General features: G+C 60.7%; 1 protein-coding gene across 3 annotated transcripts; it reads left to right on the forward strand.

The window, feature by feature from the left end:
- Positions 1-798: 798 nt before the first annotated feature.
- On the forward strand, positions 799-20,080 carry REXO1 (RNA exonuclease 1 homolog). Of its 3 annotated transcripts, XM_027546534.1 has the most exons (16): positions 799-1,077; positions 10,129-11,843; positions 12,609-12,713; positions 13,552-13,762; positions 15,378-15,541; positions 15,655-15,786; positions 15,864-15,987; positions 16,494-16,607; positions 16,717-16,854; positions 17,008-17,121; positions 17,685-17,758; positions 17,955-18,065; positions 18,474-18,589; positions 18,706-18,844; positions 18,987-19,107; positions 19,192-20,080. In XM_027546534.1, exons 1-16 carry the CDS (start codon positions 921-923, stop codon positions 19,278-19,280), a joined length of 3,624 nt encoding a protein of 1,207 aa, XP_027402335.1. In that variant the 5' UTR covers positions 799-920; the 3' UTR covers positions 19,281-20,080. The 3 variants fall into 3 exon arrangements, 2 of the variants coding, with proteins under 2 accessions (XP_027402335.1, XP_027402336.1); XR_003511826.1 differs by lacking the exons at positions 18,987-19,107; positions 19,192-20,080 and having other exon boundaries at positions 827-1,077; positions 17,588-17,758; XM_027546535.1 differs by lacking the exons at positions 18,474-18,589; positions 18,706-18,844; positions 18,987-19,107; positions 19,192-20,080 and having other exon boundaries at positions 826-1,077; positions 17,588-18,047.
- Positions 20,081-20,542: the final 462 nt, after the last annotated feature.

Here is a 20,542-nt window from a genome sequence, read left to right on the forward strand (position 1 = left end):
TTAACCACTAGACCGCCAGCGAAGTCCTCTCACAACTTTTTAAACGGGCAACAAACACATTTACACCATTTGAAAAACTAGTACTGAAACAAAACTGGTGCTCACATACCTATATATGCATGTTCACAGTAGCACAATTCACCAAAGGCAAAAACCAGAAACCTCTGAAATTTCCATCATCTGGTAACTGGATAAAATACTTTGGGGCATGGCCTTGGTATACAGTAGGTGCTCAAATATTAGGTAGACCGATGAATGAATTGGAACAGGTCTCCTCTGGTGTACCTGGATATTTAACTGCCGCAAGTGTTCAGGTGGGAGAAATGAAGCACTTACCGCGAGTCAACCCGGGCGGAGTTGAGTTTCACAGCCTGAACTGGGTGGGTAACTCAGGTGCCGTTGAGATGCATATGCAGAACTCCAATAGACCACCAGAGGGCGCCTTAGGAAGACAAGCTAAAAAAACGCAAATTGAATGCAAATAAGCCGTAGAGGGGCAGTGAGGAGCTTTTTTTTTTTTTGGATCAGGCGCGCCTTGGACAGCCCTGGCGCCGCAGGGGCCTGGGGCTCAAGATGGCGCTGCTGCTGGTAGAGGACCCGGCGGAGGCGCCAGCGAGGCGCTCTGAGGCCTCAGACAGGGCAGCCTGTGTCCTCTATCCCTCCCTTGGGGGCCATCTGTCTCAGACCAGGGGCCTGCGATCCGTCTCGGTCCCGCGGGAGCAGGCATTTCTGATCAGGCGCACTTCGGGCAGCCGCTCCCGGGGTCCCTTGCGGCAGCATCCCGGGGGCCTCCGGGGACCTCGGAGCAAGATGGCGGCGGCGGCGGGGTCCGTGAGGCGCGGGCGGCGGCGACCGCGGCGTCAGTGAGGGGGCCCGGGGGCCCGGCGGCTCCGGGCCGGGGCGCCGCCGCGGGACGGACCATGCTACGCTCCACCGGCTTCTTCCGGGCCATCGACTGCCCCTATTGGGCTGGGGCGCCCGGGGGACCCTGCCGGCGGCCCTACTGCCACTTCCGGCACCGCGGGGCCCGGGGCCCGGGCGCGCCCGGCGAAGGTGGAGCGGTGTCCCCCGCAGCAGGTAATGTCTGCCTGCCCGCTCCGAGTTCGGTTCCCCGTCGAGGGTTGGACCCCAACGCCCAGGCTTCCTCGGTTTCCCGTTCCCCGCTCAGCTCTCTCCCTATACACTCGCGAGCGACGTCCCTCCAAGCCGGGGTCACCCATCCCAGAGCCCAGTGCCGGTCTCGGGTCCTCTATGCCTGCGTTTTCGCGACTGTAAAACTTAAACGAGAGGACCTGCCCTCCTAGTGGTGTCGCGAGCGTGAAGCGAGTGGGGGTCGGGAAAAGAGCGCGGCCAGCACTGGTCAACAGGCTCGGGACTCCTGCTGGGGGAACCGTTCCCGCCCCCTCCCCGGCCCGGGGTGTTGGTTGCAGCCATTGTTTACTTCCGCGCTCGTTCCTCCGCCGCACCTCTGCTCGTGGCCGCCCCTGTTGACAACAGCGGAGTCGAGAGGGTCTTGTTTAGGAGCTCACCGACTGGGTGTCGAGCCCTGTGTGTCATACTAGGGTCAGGGAGGGAGTCAAACCTGATTGATTGCGTGTGTGTGTGTGTTGGGATGGGGGCAGACTTCCGAGAGGACGTTCAGAGGCTGCGCGTCTCTCTGCGTGGTGATTGTCAATGTCACAGAGTTCAGGTGAGAGCTGCCAGGAGGCAGGCACTGTTTCTCTTAGGAGCTGTAGGCTTTGAGCAGAGACATGAAGAACGGGGGTAAAAAGAGGGGCATCACAAGGAAAGGTCCACAGGGAGGATGTGTGTCGTTCCTTTCAGGGGAATTCAGGCTCCGGTTGTAGCCCCTGTTCTCGGGGACTGGCTCCCTCTTTCCATCAGACCCAGATTGCCTTGTTCAGTTATTCTCTCTGCTTAAGACACAGATCTTCATCTCAGAGCTTTTTTACTTGAGAAGCACCCTTGCTAGTATGAAGGCCTGTTTCCCCCACCCCCTAAAAGGAGAAGAAAAGAATTGTCTCAAATTTCCACCCTAAATTTTTCTTGGTCCATTGGCCTTGCATCAGCCGCCCACATGCCATCGTTCAAGGTCAGGCTGCACACCTGGGTGGGACACCGGCCTGGCTCTTGGAAACTTTCCCTCAAGGAAGGAAGATAGCTGTGCCCACAGGTGCCTGAGCTTTAGGCCTGAGTGTGGGACGCTCCTTGGGGGCCACCCTGCCCCGGTGCACTTTCTCGCTCCATCTTTTGACGTGCTGGTGCGGTCTGCATGATGTTCTGTAAAGAGCCCCTGATGTCTAGGGGCAGGCCGGCTCCCTCAGACCCTGGGCAGTGACTCGTCTGCAGGCCCACAGGTTGACTTCCAGCCGTCTGAGAGCGCTGATTTATCTCTTGTGTGTTCTTCCAAGTTCATTGGTCTCTTGATGTCTTCCTGCATCACAAATGGCCAGTTTCCCAAAGTGTCATTTTTGAGAACCCGTTGGTGATGTGGTCCTGTCTGCTTCGCTTTCCCGCAGGAAAAAGTGCAGCTGCCTACCCCTGACCCCAGTGTGTCTACATTTTCCTTTTGCAGGTGAGAACAAGCAGTCCTCTTCTCCTCTCCTCTCGTGGGGCGGGTGGGGCTCTTCCTGCAGCTCAGCCTCCGTCTTGCTGTGGGACCTCTTTGATGCTGTTTCCTCCTCTTTGACGGGTTCAGGTGTGAATCCCCCCTCCCCCCCCCCGCCCCCCCCCCGCACCTTTCAGCTCCCCCTTGCTCTGGACTTTGACAGGCACACTTCCTGTGGGGCTTGGAGAGGCTGCAGCCACAGGCCAGATTTTGTCTGGGTCCCCCTGTGAGCAGACTGACATGGCCCAAGAGCAGATGCTTGGCCAGGGTGGGCTGGGCAGGGATGCAGATGGTACTGACTGCCTACAGGCAGGATGTAGGGGTTCCAGCACCTCCGGCCTTGGTCTGCCGGCCCCCTGAGGCCCATGTAGGGCCCATCCCATTCTTTCTGGCCCTTAGATCCGCCCTCCTGTGCTCCAGGGTCCCCACCCCCATGCTCTGCTGGGGTTGCCCAGTTACTCCCGTGCACCCTCAGGCATGCTCTTTATTCATAACTCTTAACTGGTGGGAGGGACAATTGTCCCAATTTTACAGACAAGGAGATGGGTCCAGAGAGGGGAAGCTACGCACCTGTGTACGCATGGTTGGTAAGTGTGCCTCTTGGGGTCGGATCAGGGTGGTCAGGCCCTTGCCCCCTCACTTCCTGTTGCTGGGCACCTGGGTGCCCATCACGTGTGGGCTCAGTGCTGTGTCCCAAGGCTTAGAGGCAGCAGTGAGACCTGGGGAAGGGCCTCACCCATTCTGCAGGGCCTGAGCACTGAAATCTCCCAAAGACCGGCCGAAGGAAGCCCTGACTTGTGCTGGAAGGCAGGGTGGCCCCAGCTTGCCTGGGTCTCACATTGGGCCCCTGGGGGACCCTTGTGGTCTGGTGTCCTGAGAGCAAGCCTTGCTTCTTAAGGGATGCTAAGGGCCAGGAGTCAGGTGGGAAGGGAGAGTGTAGCCAGAGAAGTGTGTGCTTCCGAAGGGGCAGTAGCCCTTCACTGCCTTCCCCATGGGCTGGGGGCCAGCGGGATTCACGAGGGCATGACTCCCCACTGCCCTGATGGCCATGCTCAGAGACAGAAGGGAAGTGTTCTTCTGTTTGGTGCTTTCTCTTCCTGAATGAGCCATACACACCCTTTCCTACCCTTCCTGGGAGAGAAAGCCCAGCAAAGAGCAGTGTCACCTGTGTATCTGAAGGTCTGGCCGGGTACTTGACTACCTCCAGGGCTTCCCTAGCTTACCGCCAGGTGTGGTCTTGGGTCAGGCCTGTCAAGGACCTCTGACTTTGTCGGGAGACGGTGGAGCCATGAATAATGCCAGAAACTGATGGGGGGCTGTAGGGGGGGATATCCTGGGCTCTGTGCAGGATGGAGCAGCCTCCTTGGCCCTACCTCTTTGATGCCAGCAGTCCCCCAGTCTTAATAAGCACAGGTGTCCCCAGACTTCACCCAGTGTTCCCTGGGGGCAGGAGCACCCTGGAGAAGACCCGGGTCATCAGTCTCACCTTCCCACCCATCCTGGGGAGCTGTGTGCACAGGTGCAGCTCAGCCAAGGGAGCTGGGCCACCAGGCTCGGGACCCAGGCTTGCCACCTCCCAGGGGAGGAGCCTGCACTGCCATCCGGTGGGTGGTTCCATTGTTCCATTGTTCTTGACTTCTCTGTGAAGAGGGAGTGGAGGAGAGGTACTGTGGCTTTTCAGAGCAGCACGAATCCCTTTCTTACTACAGGATGAGGGCAGTCTAAGTTCAGTGGGTGGTGCAGCCCCTGTCTTCAGAGGCAGTGTCCCATCCCAGCTAAGTCATCTCTGTTTAGAGTGCCTCTTTTTGGTCTCGGAGTAATGTTCATTTTAAACATACAGGAGAACACTGGAAAGTCAAAGGAGATGCGTCTTGTAAATGGTGATGTCCCCACTCCCGCATCAGCGGGCTTTCTGTGCCTCCTCCCAGCCTGGGACATGGTCTGTCCTTCCTGTACTTGTAACCCTGCCCTTTTGGGGAGCTGGGTCCTTCTGTCAAGGTTGCAGAAACCCCAGCGAGGTGTGAGGCCTGCCCTGTGCCTCTGGTTCCCACACCTGGTGGCCCCTCTTGAAGCACCTGGGGAGCTTTCTAGACTGGCCTTCTTGCCCAGATCCAGGCTTGGGCCATTTGAATAAGGATACAGCTGCCCCCAGAGCTGGGGGTTTTTTTGGCATTTTTAGGGTTCTCTGCTTAGTGTCAGCAAAGCAGTGTCTTGCCTGGAGTTCACACTGACCTTCCTGGGGACACATCTGTGGTTGTCAGGATGGAGGGGGCTCCTGGCAAAGGGGTGTCCAGGGATGCCGCTCAGCACTTCACAGTGCCCGGGGCAGTTCCCTTTCCCTGCACACATGTGGCCTTGTCCAGCTCCAAGTGTCAGTGCTGCCAAACGAGATGGAGGAGCCTGAACAGTGTCCCAGCCCTGGCCTGTTTCTGTATCTGAGGATGGGCTGAGAGAGCCGGCTTTGGCCTGCTGAGAGAGCACCACCCCGAGAATTGCCACACCAACCCCCCCCACCCCTCCCGCCCCAGCTCCTCCGGGACCCAAGGTGAGAGGCAGAGCAGCCCAAGCGCCAGGGTTGGATCAGTGAGGACAGCACAGCAGCCCGGCGAGCTCAGGGGCTATGCAAGATGCTTGAGTGCACCCCATCCCCAGAGTGTACGGCAGAGGGGAGGCACAAGCCCCATGGCAGGCTTGCAGCCCTGCAGGCGGAGTGGAGCCTCAGGTGAAGGCGTTGGGGCAGTGTCCTCCATGGTGCGAGGAGCCTAGCCTCCCACTGCTCAGTGTCACCGCCTCAGCCTTGGCCACCCCTTCTGCCAGGTGGGGTCTTGAGGTAGGCCTCTCAATAAGCAGTGCGCCTCTCCTGTCTCACCCAGCTGTCCTGCGCAGTATCCTTGCCTTGCCATCCTCCTCTGCCCCGGCTCCTCCCTCAGAATCCCCATGACCAGAACACTGGACTTGAACAGTGGTTGTGCAGGAACTTGGTTTGTTGGTGTCGAAGCCGTGCCCGTGTGGAAGGTTGACTTCTGTCAGTGTGATCTAACTCACAGCAAAAACTGTGCCAGTCGTTTTAGGGTGATGGGTCCATGGCTGAGGCTTTCTGTGAAGGCTGACCCTGCCCCAAGCGATCTGCACAGGTGGCAGGCAGGGTTGGAAGCACAGAAAAGTGTAGGGAGCAGGACGGGTGGCTGACGGACCTGAGCACTCGTGGAGGGTGGTGGGGGGGGGGTGGGGGGGGGTGGCGGGGAGGGCGGCTTGGCCATCTTAGCTGTGAGCTCGGCACAGATACACAGGCATGGTCCACCCAGCCTCTGAGTCAGCTGTGAAATCTGGAGCTGGCTCTGGCATCCTCTAGGGCTCTTCGGGTCTGTCTGAATTCAATACTCATCTGTAGATCCTCTGGGAGGGAAGGAGTGTCCAGCAGGACATATCTGGGCCAGAATCCAGGAGAGCGAGCCATTGGCACCTGTGGTTGCAACATGTCGGGCAAGTATCCGCAGCCAAGTGGTTGCTGAGCTGGCTTTTGAGGGATGAATAGGAGTTTGCCTGGTGTCTGGAAGCTGATAGTCCTCTCTCTGCCTTCGAGGCTTCTGCCGCCTGGGCAGCTTCCTGCCGAAGGAGTGGGCCTCATTGCTCTCCTTTGACTGGTTCTTTTGTCCTACTCATCTCTCATGTAGCAGGGATGGTGCCTGTCCCTTCCTGACCCCCTGGCCTGCCCCCTTGGGTTGTGACCATCCCCTGAGGCGAAAGAGTCCCCACTGTTGTCTAACCAGGGCACAAAGTAGGGGGTGGCACTGCCATGTGCATATCGTCTGTTGATGGGGGGCAGAGGCGTAAGGGGAAGGTGGGGTGGTGGAGAGTCCTTTGGACCGTAGAGAATCAGGTGGCACTGGGTCTTCTGGTCTGGGGAGGGAAGCCAGGGTTTTGGGGTATGGCACTGCCCCAGTCCCAGCCTCCTCTGTGAGGGAGGCCAAAGCAGGCAGGATGGGCGTGAGGATTAAAGGGGAAGGCCTCAGAGTTAGAGTCGATTGGGTTGGGGCCCGTGCCTCCCAGTGAGGCCTTCCTGCCCACTTGTCTGCTCATTAACTGCACTTGCAGCTGGAGCTGCGGGCCAGTTGTCTTCAGAGTGTTTCCTCAATTGAGGGTGGTAGGGGGGAGCAGAGGACAGGGCTCAGAGGTATTGGGGCAGCTGCCACCCCACACTGTCCTTCCACCCAAAGTGAGCTCTGGGTGATCTGTTCCCTGAGCACTGTGGCCGTGTGTGTTCCTGGCTGGAGATGGGACAGCTGGCCTGGGCTTTGCCATGCTGGATACCTGGCCACCTGGAGCTGGTGACCAGGGCATGTTGGGACCAGGTCACGGGGAGAGCGGCCTCGGGTGCCAGACCAGGAGGGGGCTGGCACACAAAGACCGGGCACGGGGACAGCCCAGGAGCTGCCAGGGGCCTCCCTAGGGTGTCTCTTCCGTGGTGGCCCTGCTTGCCAGCCCATTTCTTGCCCTGGGTCTGGGGCAGGAACTTCTCCTGAGAGTGTAACCCCGGCAGCCAGGCCTTCCAGGAGGTTTCCCAGTCAGCTTGAGAGTCGACCCCTTGCTGAAAAACAGCCAATTAGTCTTGTTTACCAAAGGCATTCTTCCCTGGTACAAACCCCGAAGGAGCGCCCGTTGGCTTCCAGCCAGATTAACTCCCTGTTAACGGGAAGGTGCTTCTGCGGCGCCGCGGCCCCTCTCCACCTCTTGAGGGTCACCTGTCGCTTGGTTTCTCCAGTTCCTCCTGGTCCCCTGAGGGCTGGTCCCTTGAGGCAGGGTGGGGTGGGGGCTAGGTAGCATCACAAATGCCTTCTCCATCTACCTGCCTCCCCCTAGAGGCCTCCAGAAGCTTCAGCAGGAGCATGGGGGTCAAACTCTGGGCCCCACACACTTCTGAGCTGCAGGGGCTGCGGCCGAGCCCCAGCAGCTGTGTGGTTGATGTGCCTAGACCTGCAGCCTTGTGTCACCTCAGGGACGCTGAGGCTTAGAGGGGAGGGTCTTGACCTAGACCCTCTGCTTTCTTCTGGGGATGTTTCTTTTCTTTTTTTCAATTTAGCATGGTGGGGTGTGGAGAGGGAGCCTCCCTGGTACTGAAACATCCCACCTCGGCAGGGCTCTGGGATGCCCAGATCTCGGGGGCTGGGCCTGGCCAGGGGTTTACTCTCTTCAGAGTCTGAGTGTTGGGCCGTGGAGGCTGCAGGAAGTGGAGGGAGTACTGCCCTCAGAAAGCCCTCTGATGCTAGAGCAGGCCTTCATCAGAGAGCAGGAGCTCCTCTCCCCATCAGGGTGCCCAGCGGGCCCCCTGGGGCCTTGGCAGCCTGCCACCCTCTTCCTTACTTGTGGCCTGGCCCTTTGGGCACCTCCTTCCTCTCCTTGCTTCCCAAGTGCAGGCCTGCTTGTGATGGGATTCCTGTCACACCGTGAAGTGCAGAGGTCTGAACTCTGGCATGAGAAGGGCATGAGGCACTCCGGGGGGTTTCTGTGTTGCTGGGGCACATTGCCACATGTTCCAGAGCTGGTCAGAGTGGGGAGGACCTCCATCCATTAGAACCCCACTCTCTCCGGGGTGAGGGGCATTTCCCCCAGATGAGCCCTGCTACTGGGAGCCATCTCAGCCTCAGGAGGAGGGAGGTCAGGGAGTGAGGGGGGTTGGGGCTGGAGGTCCCCCAAGACTTGCAGGACCCAGTCCACCGCTTGCTGACATGCCCTGTCAGTGCCCCCCAGGTTGTGTTCTAGGCCCTCCACTCTGCTGGGCAACCAAGACTTCGAGGAGAGGAGAGAGCACTGGCTTTTCTGTTCGCATGGGCCGCAAGTGGCTGGGGTGGGTCTGTGGTAGTGCCTGTGGGCCCGCTGTGGGTTAGGGTCAGCTGTGGGGAGGGTCCTGGATCCTGCCCTTGGGGGTTTCTGGACCTCTGGATGGTCGCTTCCTCCTGAACCTCTTCTGGGGCAGAGGGGCAAGTGCCTGTGTGTTCTGACCAGTCACCAGCACCCAGTCCCGCTGTGGCCTGTGCGACTTGGTTTTGCCACCCTGTCTATAACCTGCAGGCTGGGTGTGTCTGGGGTGGTCTGAAGCACAGACACACACGTCCTCTCAAGTGTCACTTGAGAAATAGGTTCCAGGGTAAAAGCTGGACAGTAGGTCTGTGATGGAACCTGCACCCCTGGCCCCCTGGTCGTCTAGCAGCCCAGCTACCCACCCTTGTCCTGCAGCAGCGCCAGTTCTCCTATGCGTCCCCTCTCAAGGGTGTTTGCGCTTCCTGGGGTTTCTACAGTAAGAGCCCTCCTCACCAGGTACCTTAGAAGAGCACAGGGTTTCCTCTGGCGGTTCTGGAGGTCAGAGGCCCCGAGTGGGGCACAGTTGGTTCCATCCTGAGGCTCCTGGAGCATGGCCAAGCACAGGGCATCAGAACAAGTCACTTTTTCTTCAGAGTTTCACAGACTCGTGTCCGGGAGACGTTCTAACCAGAAACCATTTTAAATTCTGAAACAATTGAATCTAGTTACTCACTTCTGGGAGCATTGGGCTTTACCTGCTCACACCTTACGGAGAAGCTTTGCACCTTTGTCCATAAGGGAGTCTTCTGTGAGGTCCCTGCCAGCTTGTGTGGTGCTCGGCTGTTCCTGTGTAATGTACCCTGGAGGCGGGTCAGTAACAGCAGCCACTTGCCCGCCAGCTGCCCCGCCACCCCTGTTCCGATGCAGACATGAGTGTGTCCCATGCCCGCCCTGTCGTCCACCCCACTGTGCTTCCCCAATGTCACGCGTTGTCTGAACATCTTAAACTTGGGCATCGTTCTGGGGACAGTATGCCTTGCTTCCCCTGTGAAGTTTGCCATGTTCTGCGTACACCCAGCTGCCACCTCCTCACAGTCGACACTTCAGGACTTTCCATGTCCTCACTGGTATATGCGCCACCGGTGGATTTTTTTGTGGGCGAGAAAGCTTGTGGGAGGACAGAGCCTTAAAGGCACAGTCACCAGGCAGGGCTGTGCATGTCTGCCCGCTGCTCTGGGTGGGTTGTGTCGGGCCCACCTTCTGCTCCCTGCCCCCAAGTCAGACGGCTCTGTGCCCTGTGCTTTTGGCCCTGGCTGGCTGGCTATCCGGCCTTCTGCCAGTGTCCTCCTGCCCCCCTGGCTTCAGGGAGCTGTGTGGTATGGCTTAAGTGTGGGCTGAGCCATGTGGAAAGCCCACCCTTGCCCAGTTCCCCAGACTTCACCATCCATGTTCCAGGTCAGGAAGACCCCAGGCTCTGTGCCCCACACCCCACTTGGTGGCAGGACCTGCACAGAGGAACCCTCCAGGACCCTTGATTTGCTTCCAGAGCTTCTGTGCAGTCAGCTGTAGACCTGGCCCTGGCAGGTTCTGAAAGGCTGGTTGTCTGCTCTTCCCTGCTGGCCCCAAGGGTCAAGGCCTGGGATTAGGCAGTGGCTGGTCACCGGCTCAGGTGGCCGCTGCTGCACCAGCCTGCTCATGGCTGTTTCTCCTCTCCGTTTCAGGGCTTGGTTATGACCCGTACAACCCTGAGCTGCCCAAGCCCCCTGCACAGAGGGAGAATGGCGCCCTGGGCAGAGGCATTGATTCCCGCTCAGACATCCTGGAGCTGGAGCTGGTCAACCAGGCCATCGAGGCCGTGCGCTCTGAGGTGGAGCTGGAGCAGAGGCGCTACCAGGAGCTCCTGGAGACGGCCCGGGAGTGCGGTTCAGCCGAGGCCCCCGTCCTGGCACCTCATGGCCCTGCTGCCTGCCCCGCCACCAGCCTGGATGGGGACGCCTTCCCACTGTCCTTCGATTACAACCCCAGCGGCCATGGCCTTTTGAGCCCTGATGCCAGCTATCAGCCCACCCCACTGGCTGCCACCGCTGAGCCTGGCTGCAAGTATTCACTGGCCTCGCCAGACCGGGCTCAGGGCCATGGTGGAGGGGGTGGCGGCGCCCTGGAGTATGTCCCCAAGGCCGTGGGCCAGCCCCGGCGGTACAGCCGCCCTGTCTCCAGCAGCAAGTACGTGGTGGACAACTCTAAGCCGTCTACAGACCTGGAGTATGACCCCCTGTCCAACTTCTCTGCCCGCCTGCTCAGCAGGGCCAGCACCAAGGACGAAAGGGCCCCCAAGCGGCCCCGGAGCTCCCGTGGCAGCGAGCCCTACACACCTGCACCCAAGAAGCCCTGTGACCCCTTTGGCAGCTGCGACGCCAGGTTCTCGGACTCAGACGATGACGCTGTTGTCGCTCCAGGTGACAAATCTGTCACCACCAGCCCCCCAAGAGCTCAAGGGGGTGCTGAGAGCAAGGCCCCGGGGAAGCCGGGCTCCAGGGAGGGCCCTGAACTGGAGGAGGGCAGCCTTCGGGAGACCAAGGAGATGGCGGTGCAGTGTGACGTAGAGGATCTTGGGCCACCCCCTCGGAGCCCGGGCAGGCCACCCCTGGCTAAGCCCAGCTCACCAGCCAGGGCTGCGCCAGAGCGCAGCAGCCCCAAGGAGGGGAGGCCTAAGAAGAAAAGTGGGGTGTCACCCACCGCCAGCCACAAGGACAGTGTCCGGAAGACAGATAAGGGTAAGGATGGTGCACGAGGGAGGCCGGCTGAGAAGCCCGCTGCAGACAGGAGGGGCCCGCAGGCCGGCAGCCCCAGGCACAAAGCAGAGCGGCCCCAAGGGACCAAGAAAAAGCCATCTTCAGCCACTCCGGTGGCCAGCTCAGGGAAAGGCCGACCAGAATGGCCAGGACCGCTGCTGAGCCCCGCACAGGGGGCAGCCCGCCAACCATCAGATAGGATAGCTGGGAAGACCCTGTCAGGGAAGCTGGCAGAGAGGAAGGCCCTCTCGCTGGACGAGGGCGCCCCCCGGGACGCCCCCAAGCTGCCCAGGCGGACCCTGAGCCATGCTGAGCTCTTCGGGGATGAGAGTGAGGACGAGGACCCGCGGCCCCAGACGCCGGCCACCCGGCCTCTCGCTCCCCCCAGCCTCAGCTCCAGCTCGGACTCGGACTCAGACTCGGACTCCAGCCTGGGCCTGTCGGCTGCGCGGGGGCCGCCCAAGCGCCTCAAGGCCTCCCCGCCCCCCTCCTCCTCGTCCTCTTCGGGGGCGGGCTCTGACGTGGACTACTCAGCCCTGGAGAAGGAGGTTGACTTTGACTCTGACCCCATGGAGGAGTGCCTGCGCATCTTCAACGAGTCAACGGCTGTCAAGACTGAGGACAAGGGCCGCCTGGCCCGGCAGGTGAGGGCAGGCAAGCCAGGCACCTCCCTGACTCCCCTGTGACCAGAGTCCCGGCACCCAGTGGAGATGGCTTTCTCAGCACCAGCCTCGCAACTCATTCATAATTCAGACCCCTGGATGGCTACCACTTGCCCGCTCCTGATCCTGCTTATTCCCTACCTCTCTCACCGCTTCCCTATTCCTTGCAGCCCCCATTCCCCTCCTTTCCCCTCTCCTCCCTGTCAGACCCCCAAACTCAGCCAGCCTCCACCTTTCTGGTTTCCTGCTGCAGTGTCCCCACCTCACCACCAGAGGGACCTTTGCTCTGAACAAAGCTGGCACAGCCAGTCCCACAGGCAACCTGCAGCTGCAGGGGGATCCCTAGTGGGACCCTTGCCCCACCCCCTGCTCCCCCTTCCTTAGTGCCCATCCCTGTTCCTGGCCCTCTGCTTTTCTCATTTCTTTCTTCATTCCCACAATTGTGAACCTGCACCGGTCCCTGTGCTGGGTGGGCGGAAGTGTGGGCTGGGTGGTCTGCAGAACTCACCCTCTGGGGACCTTGAGAGGTGGGCCCAAGGTGCCAAGTCTGTGTCCTCACCTGGAGGCAGGGCCTGTGCACGTTCTGGGGGGAGGTGAGAACCCTGAAACCCCTTCTCCAGCCGGGCAGCCAGTTAGTGTCTTCCCATCTGCTCCTGTCTCAGGCCTGGGTGTACCCCAGGCCAGGACGAGTGGAAGAGCTGTGGCTGATGTGGGGTGGGCTCGCTGAGGGACAGATCTGTGTCTCAGCCCTCTAAGGAGGAGAAGACTGAGGACAAGGGGCATTCAGGCCTGACCACACTGTTTCCTGGGCAGAAGAGGAGGATTTCTCACCTCTCCAAGCAAGGCAAGGAGGTAAGTGTCTGCCTCTGGGTCCTGAAGGAATGGGCACCCATCTACAGAGGCAGGGCCTCCTCACGCTCCCTTGCTGCTGGGGCCTCTGGCTCTGCTCGTGTCCTGCAGAGCAGTTCTTAGGATCCATATCCGGTCATCAAGGTGTGCTTAGTGCTGGGGGGCAAAGCCCCGAGCATGGTGAGCCAGGTGAGGGCAGCCCTCCAGCAGGGTCACACTGCCCAGCCCCAGTTCGGAGGTGGTCTGTGATCCTGGGCAAGTGCTGCCACATCTCTGAGCCTAGGGTTCTTCCCTTGTAGTGTACAGACAGGATCAGTTGTCAGTCACCGTGGGGCTAGTCAGTGAGCCAGCACTCGGAAGGCTGGGGCAGAAGAGAAAAATGGAGGTGATCCACTCATCAGTCCCTCTGCACCCTGCTGGGCATTTTGAAAGTACCGTTCAGAGAAGATTGGATCGAGCAGGATATAATCTAACGGGTGGGTGGGAACACACAGCCTGTGCCTACAGAAGGGCTGAGGGGACTGGGCACACAGAAGCCAGCAGGGCAGGGCCGGATGGGGCTGGGGAGAGTGGAGCGTCATGGTGAATTTGAGTGCTGAAGTGCCCAGCTGGTTCCTGCCTGGGTATGAGCACACTTGGGAGGAAACCCAGCTCGTTCTGTCCAGGCGGTCAGCAGACTCAGATGAAGGCCAGCTGCTTCCCTCCAGGGCACCTGCCCGCCCAGGAGAAGGTCCCTGGGCTGGCCTGCCCCATCCTGCAGTGCTACCTCTGTCCTGATGCCCTGGAAGGCCTGTTCTGGCCTCTGATCCAGAGCGTCCTGGACTTGGAATTCTTCACCTAGGTGGAGCCCACTAGGAGAGGCCCTGCACCCCCTGCCCGGCCCCCGACCGCCCAGGAGGTGTGCTACCGACGGGCTCAGCAGGCACAGAGGGAGTCAGCCGGCTGGCTCCAGGCCGCCCAGCAGCTGGGTGAGAAGCCAAGCTCTGTCCACATCTCGGCCCCAGGAGAGAAGCGGAGGATCGCCCATGTCCCCAACCCCCTCCTGGCTGCAGGTGGGTCCCAGAGGCTGGGGAATGCTGCCACCAGCAGGGAGAGCCCCGGCCTGGCTCCTGCTCTGCCGGGGGCTGTGGCCTTGAGCAGTGCTGGCTGGATGTCTATGCTTACCTGTGAAGCAGCCCCGATGCTAGTGGGAGGTGCCTGGCGGGGCTATCCTGGGGAGTCCGAGGGTGGCTTCCTCTCTTCCCTGTCTGTCCCCAGACTGAGAGTGACTCTCCGTGCCTCCCCTGCCGGCTGGGTCTAGGAGGCTCCCACCCAGGTGTGGTACCTTACAAGGTGTTAATGAGGGGGTGGCTCTGGAGGCCCTCAACCCTCCAGTCAAACCAGTGGATCTGGGGTAGGGGTTGGGCCTGAGTTTCCTCCCCTCCTACCCTGAGGCCACTGTCCTCTAACTTGGGCTTGTCTTAAAGTTGTTACACCTCAATGGTGCTATAAGCATGGGGCTTAGGCGTACAAAGGGAGCAGGGCTGTGCAGCCCCTGAAGGCTCATCCAGATGCAGAGAACTGGGCTTCCCTGGGTGGGAGACCCTGCTGTCTGACTAACTCCCTGGGTGTCCTTGCTGCTGCTTCCAAACCCCTCAAGGAGACAGCTCCAGGTTTCTGAAGGCTCTTTAGGTTTCCTGGTGCTAGAGCCTCCCATAGGAGAAGCCCTCGGCGTTCCTGGCCCTCCCCTCGGTGCCTGAGGTGCAGCTCCCAGCGACCATGCAGTCCATCTCCAGCAGGCCATGAGGGGACAGGAAGGGAGAGAGCATTGAACCGTGGCCCTGAGGCGCACATTCAGAAGCCTAACCTTACTCTTGGCTGTCTGGTCATCTCCATTGACTTAGGACAGTTCTGTGGTGGTGTCACTGCCTGCACTGTGGCGGCAGGGCGGTTTCCCCAAGCCTCAGGAGTACTTTCCTGCCGATGCCTCCTACTCTACATAACCCTGAAAGCGTTCCTGTCACTGAGAAGTGTGCATCCTTAGAAACGAGGCTGGTGGCCAGCTCACCTCCCTCATGGCTGAGCCTGTTGTGGGCAGGCTTGGGTCACCGCTCTGTCCACTCCTTGGTGATCTCACTCTGTCCCCATGCCCCTTCCCCAGCCTCACTGCCAGCTGCTGCTCCGCCTGGGGCCCTTGGAGACAGCCCTGCTGGTGGCCCCCTCCTCTGTCTGGTTTGTGACCTCATCAAGGGGAGCGGCAGAACACTGGGGTGGCTGCAGACAGCCGGCTGGTCACAATGAGCGGGCCGGGGGCAACCCGCATGCTCTGGTGCTCAACCCGGGAGCCAGGGCCTTTCGTCCCTCACACTTCCATGCCTTGGAGTCGGGGGCCGGAACATGTGGCAGAGGCTCCCTGCACCCCCCACCACTCGCCGCACCACCCTGGCGGTGACCTTGCCTGAGCTGGCCTCTGAAGCCCCATTTTCGCCCCCACCCCCTCGATGGACTTACCTGAAAGCCAATAGAGCCTGATGTCATTTCACAGCCCTCGGGCCCGACCCCGGACCCTCCCTCTGTGCTCCCAGATGCATGTCCTGCTGGCGCTCCACGGCCGCGGCCGCCTGGTGCTTTGCAGCTCGGTGATGGGCGTGCTCTCCTCCTGCTCTCATGGCCCCTGTCCCCCCACAGCCCCCACAGGCGCCAAGAGGACCCTCTCGGCCAGCAGCAGCCAGCCCCCCAGCGGCCCCGAGCCAGGCAGCCAGCCCTTGAAGACGCGCACATTGTCGGGCATGGCGTCCAAGACCACCACCACCATGGCCCCGAAGCGTGTGGCACACAGCCCGTCCTTACAGGTGAGCACTCAGTACTGCCTGCTGTCTCCCTTTAACTGAGTCGACCCTGAGCTGGGCCAGGCCAGGGCCAGGTGGGAGCAAGCCTGCCACCCTCTGCTGGTCTCTTTCTCTAGAGTTTAAAGAAGCCCATTATCCCAAAAGAGTTCGGGGGCAAAGTCCCTACTGTCATCCGCCAGCGGTATCTCAACCTGTTTATTGAAGAGTGCCTCAAGTTTTGCTCTTCTAACCAGGAAGCCATAGAGAAGGTGCGTGGTGAGGGTGGGAGAGTTGGGGGATGATGGGAGGCGGGGCCGAGTGGGGCTGAGTCCATGTCCTCCCACAGGCGCTCAACGAGGAGAAGGTAGCCTACGACCGCAGCCCCAGCAAGAACATCTACCTGAACGTGGCTGTGAACACCCTCAAGAAGCTGCGCGGCCTGGGACCGGGTGCCGGAGCTGGTCTCAACAGTAAGTCATGTCCAAAAGACCCAGGCCTCGGCCTTTAGCAGCCCCCCTCCCGTCAGGAGGCTGTCAGACAGAGGCTCTGCCGTGCCCGGTTGTCTGGCCCCTGTGGAGGATAACGTTGGCCCTGCGCCCTCAAAAGAGCCTCCTCTCACTGTTAACTGTCCTTCTCAGTGAGCTGTGGGGCCGCTGCTAATGGCGGTGGGCGGGGCGGGGGGGGGGGGGGGGGGGCTCTTCAAAAGCTTGAGGCAGGAGGGTACTTCTAAGCTTCTTAAGGGATGCATTAGCGCCTTCTGCACTTTGTCTGCCGCAGGCCAGCCCCCTCCTCCTCCCATGTAGAGGTCTTGCCCTTCCCTTCTGAGCGGGGAAGACCCCGGGGAGGGGAAGAGGCTTCCAGGCAGCCTACTGGTCCCCAAAGAGTTAAGGTCACAGGAGGTCAGGCTGTTCCCTTCTTTGGGGAGCGGAGCACTTGGAAGGACTCAGGCTGAACTGTGTTCACTACCCTCTTCCAGAAACCAGCGGCCGGAGGGTGGTGTCCCATGAAGTGGTGCTGGGGGGCAAGTTGGCTGCCAGGACCAGCTTTTCGCTCAGCCGCCCTAGCAGCCCCCGTGTGGAGGATCTGAAAGGTGAGCCTGACTCCTGCAGGGCTTCCCCGGCAGCTCTCAGCCCTCTTTCCCAGGGCCCTAGTGTGGCCCCAGTGTGGCCGTGGGCTGACCACCTTTCTCGTGTCCCCAGGGGCCGCCCTGTACAGCCGCCTCAAGGAGTACCTGCTCACGGAGGGCCAGCTCAAGGAGAATGGCTACCCCTTCCCGCACCCCGAGAAGCCTGGTGGCGCCGTCATCTTCACAGCCGAGGAGAAGAAACCCAAGGACTGTGAGTACTTCTTGCACCATCGCCCTGGGGTCGGGGGGCTGGGGAGGGGGCCGTCTGGGGACAGGGAGTGTTCCAGCCAATGGGTATGGACACAGAGTTTAGGGCCAGGCAGGCTGGCCTGATGCACCCCACCCCCACCCCCCCACCCGGTAGCCTCCTGCAGGATCTGCTGCCGCTGCGGCGCTGAGTACCTCGTGTCCTCCTCTGGCCGCTGCGTGCGTGAGGAGGAGTGTTACTACCACTGGGGGCGGCTCCGCCGGAACCGAGGTGAGACCCCTGCCGGGCTGGGCTGGGCTGGCCACCTGCTCTGATTGTTTATAACTTTTTTTCCACTGTGGGTTTTTATGGAAAAAATAATACAAAGGGCTTCCCGTGACAGCATTCATAAAAGGAAGGTTTCCGGCCCCACCCACCGGGTGCCCTTTCCACCCCTGTTGCCTTTGAAGAACAGGGGCAGTTTAGCCCAAGGGAACCAAGGCTTCATCCTGTCTTGTGGCTGCTTGCTTCCTTTTGTCGTCAGTGTGGCCATTTCCCACTCACGGGCACATACAGGGCTCCTTAAGTTCTGCCCGCTGGCTGCCCAAGACCCTCTCTGGGTGGGCAAGCCTCCCTGGGGCCACACCAAGCTCGTCCTCACTGCCTAGTGAGGAGAACTAGTGCTGGGTGAGGGTGGGATGGGGTCTGCCAGGTGTCTCTGCCCCTCACGCCCTGGTTGGGCCTGGCGCTCCCCTAGGGAAGGGGCCTGGGAAGCCCCTGCCCACCAGGCAGACCGAGTGTTCTAGACTGGGCCGGAGCATTGGGTGGACCTGCTTGACCGCATCTGTTTATAGTGGCCGGTGGCTGGGAGACTCAGTATACATGCTGCTCAGCTGCCATAGGCTCTACCGGCTGTCAGGTCGCCAAGGTAAGTGTCCTGGGTCATTCCTTGTCCTGGGGAGCACTGGCCCCAAGCCTCCCTTTTCCTGTCCTTGATTTTCCCGCCTGGTGTGGGGACCTTGGGTAAAGGACAGTCCGTGACTGCTGCCAGCACAGCCCAGCCCCTGAGCCCAGCCTTGCCCTTCCGAGTCCACAACCTGATCTTCCCTTCCTTCCACCCCAAGCAACATGTGCAGGATGGCCGGAAGGAAAACTTGGAAGGGTTTGTGAAGACTTTTGAGAAAGAGCTTTCAGGAGATGCGCATCCAGGAGTCTACGCCCTCGACTGTGAGATGGTGAGTGGGCCCGGCTACCCTGAACTTCCTCAGCCGTCAGGGAGCTTGCTGCCTGGGAGGGGCTTCCCAGTCCCTCTTGCAGAACCTCAGGCTGTGCTGGCGTCAGAAGAAGAGGGTGTCTGGCAGTGAGTCCACCTCTCCCCCGAGCTCATGTCACAGCCTGGCCAGCACCTGAGCCTGAGGGCCTGGTGCACAACACAGCCCCTGGCTCAGCTTTGGCGCGGGGAGGGCACCCATGTTCTTATCTTCCTCTGACCCCCCAGAGAAGCCCCTGGAAGGCCTCTGGCATGGGTTCTGTATCTAAAAGTAGGGCCTGAGTTGCCACGTATGGGGCTCAGGGACCCTGGGCTGTGGAGCGGGAAGGGCTGTCGGGACCCTCCGTCTGAGGCGTGTCCCTTGGCCCCACAGTCCTACACCACGTATGGCCTGGAGCTGACGCGCGTCACAGTGGTGGACACGGACCTCCAGGTTGTGTATGACACCTTTGTCAGGCCAGACAACGAGATTGTCGACTATAACACTAGGTGCGCGTCCTCTGCCCATTCCCCACCACGGCCCAACCCCCTGCCTGCAGCCGAGTCCCCGCCCGGCCCCAGGTTGGGGCCTCCCAGCTCCATAATGCCTCCTTCCTCCCACCCAGGTTTTCAGGAGTGACTGAGGCTGACCTTGCAGACACGAGCATCTCGCTCCGGGATGTCCAGGCCGTGTTGCTTAGCATGTTCAGCTCAGACACCGTCCTCATCGGTCACAGTCTGGAGAGCGACCTGCTGGCCTTGAAGGTACCCTGTCCCCTCCATCCTGGTTCCCAGAAGGCGGCTGGGGCCCATTGTTCTCAATCTAGGGAGGGAGCTGTGGAATCTGAGGCCAGGCCCCGGCGTGCCCTCTGGGACCCTCCCTGACCGCCCGCCCACCTGCCTGCAGGTCATCCACAGCACCGTGGTGGACACGTCTGTGTTATTCCCACATCGCCTGGGCCTCCCCTACAAGCGCTCCCTGCGGAATCTCATGGCCGACTACCTCAGACAGATCATCCAGGACAATGGTGAGTGCTGGGGCACAGGCACGTGGGAGCCTTGGGGGATATGGGGGCTGCAGGTTCCCGGCTCTGACACCCATTTGCCTGCAGTGGACGGGCACAGCTCCAGCGAGGATGCCAGTGCCTGCATGCACCTGGTGATCTGGAAGATCCGAGAAGACGCCAAGACCAAGCGGTGACCGCCGCCTGCCTGCCCGCTCGCCTCTCCCACAGCCCCGGCCCGTCCTCTACCCCAGGCCTCTTCCAAAACAGTGCAATAAATCTCGAGAGCTAACCCTGTCCACGTCGCCGAGACACAGAAAACCGAGAGAACCAGATGAGCTGGCGGCAGAGAGCCCAGCGCCGAGACCGACCCTGGAGCCCTGAGCCCCTCCGCGCCCCTGCCCGTCCCCGCCTCTGCCCCTGACCTCTGTCCTCAGACTGCTGCTGACTCAACGGGCGGGGCCGGCTTGCCACCCCCACAGGCCCTGCTGGTGCCCCTTCTTGTGGGTGGAGGGTGCGGGGGTGGCAGGCTTGTCAAGGGTTTGTTTGTGACAGGGGTTTGTCTTTTTATTTTGTATTGTTATTTTTATTATTTTGAATTTAAACCTGATGACTTGACAGTTGTCTTCCCCACCCGGAGGTGCAAGACCCCGGTGCTGCCTTCCCTCCTGGGGGGTGGGGGTGGAGCTGGGAGTGCAGCTGGCACCCCAAAGGCCACCAGGACCTGGGAGTTCCACCTAGCCTGGGCCTGGACAGTGGGATCTGGCCTCCCCAACCTACCTGGACCCTGGGGCTTCTGGTAACCAATCCAGCGCCTCCATCAGCCCCCCAGACCTCGCCTTCTGGAAACCCTAGGGCCTACTGGCCTCTGGACACTGTCCTCCCACCAGAGCGCCGCCCTCCCCTGGGGGCTCTCTGTAAAGCCCCACAGCACCCCCTTCCAAGATCCCCTCCCCACCCCCAGGCAGGGGCAGAATAAATGTTTGTATGGATTTTAGAGCTTGTGACATGTCGTGTTCTTGGTGCCAGGTGTGGCTCTCCATGCACAGTGGAGGTCACTCACCCCTAGTTGGGGGCGGGTGTCAGGACCTTGCTCTCCCTCGTGGACCCAGGGCCCCATGTTTCCAGACCCTTCCCAGTGCTGGTGATTACAGCCAGCAGCCAAGAGTCAGGCCCCTGCCACCAGCCACTGGCCATCCTGACCCTCTGGGACCCATTATGACCCATGTTCTAGTGACCTATTGACTTTCCCCCCCTTTTTTTGAACAAGGAGTGGTTTTCTAAATACAGGATGCAAGCATGTCTCCGAAGGACATTGCTGTGTGGGTTCCATCCCTCTCCCCCTCCCCAGAGCACGAGTACCCCAGGGAAGCCTTGGGCAGCTGGGGGAGGGGCTTTCGGATGCAGGGGAGGGGGTCAAGTTGGGGGTGGGACGAAAGCTTTCAGCTTGCCAAAACTG

Source organism: Bos indicus x Bos taurus, chromosome 7 (assembly GCF_003369695.1).
Source record: "Bos indicus x Bos taurus breed Angus x Brahman F1 hybrid chromosome 7, Bos_hybrid_MaternalHap_v2.0, whole genome shotgun sequence".
Classification (NCBI taxonomy): Eukaryota; Metazoa; Chordata; class Mammalia; order Artiodactyla; family Bovidae; genus Bos; species Bos indicus x Bos taurus.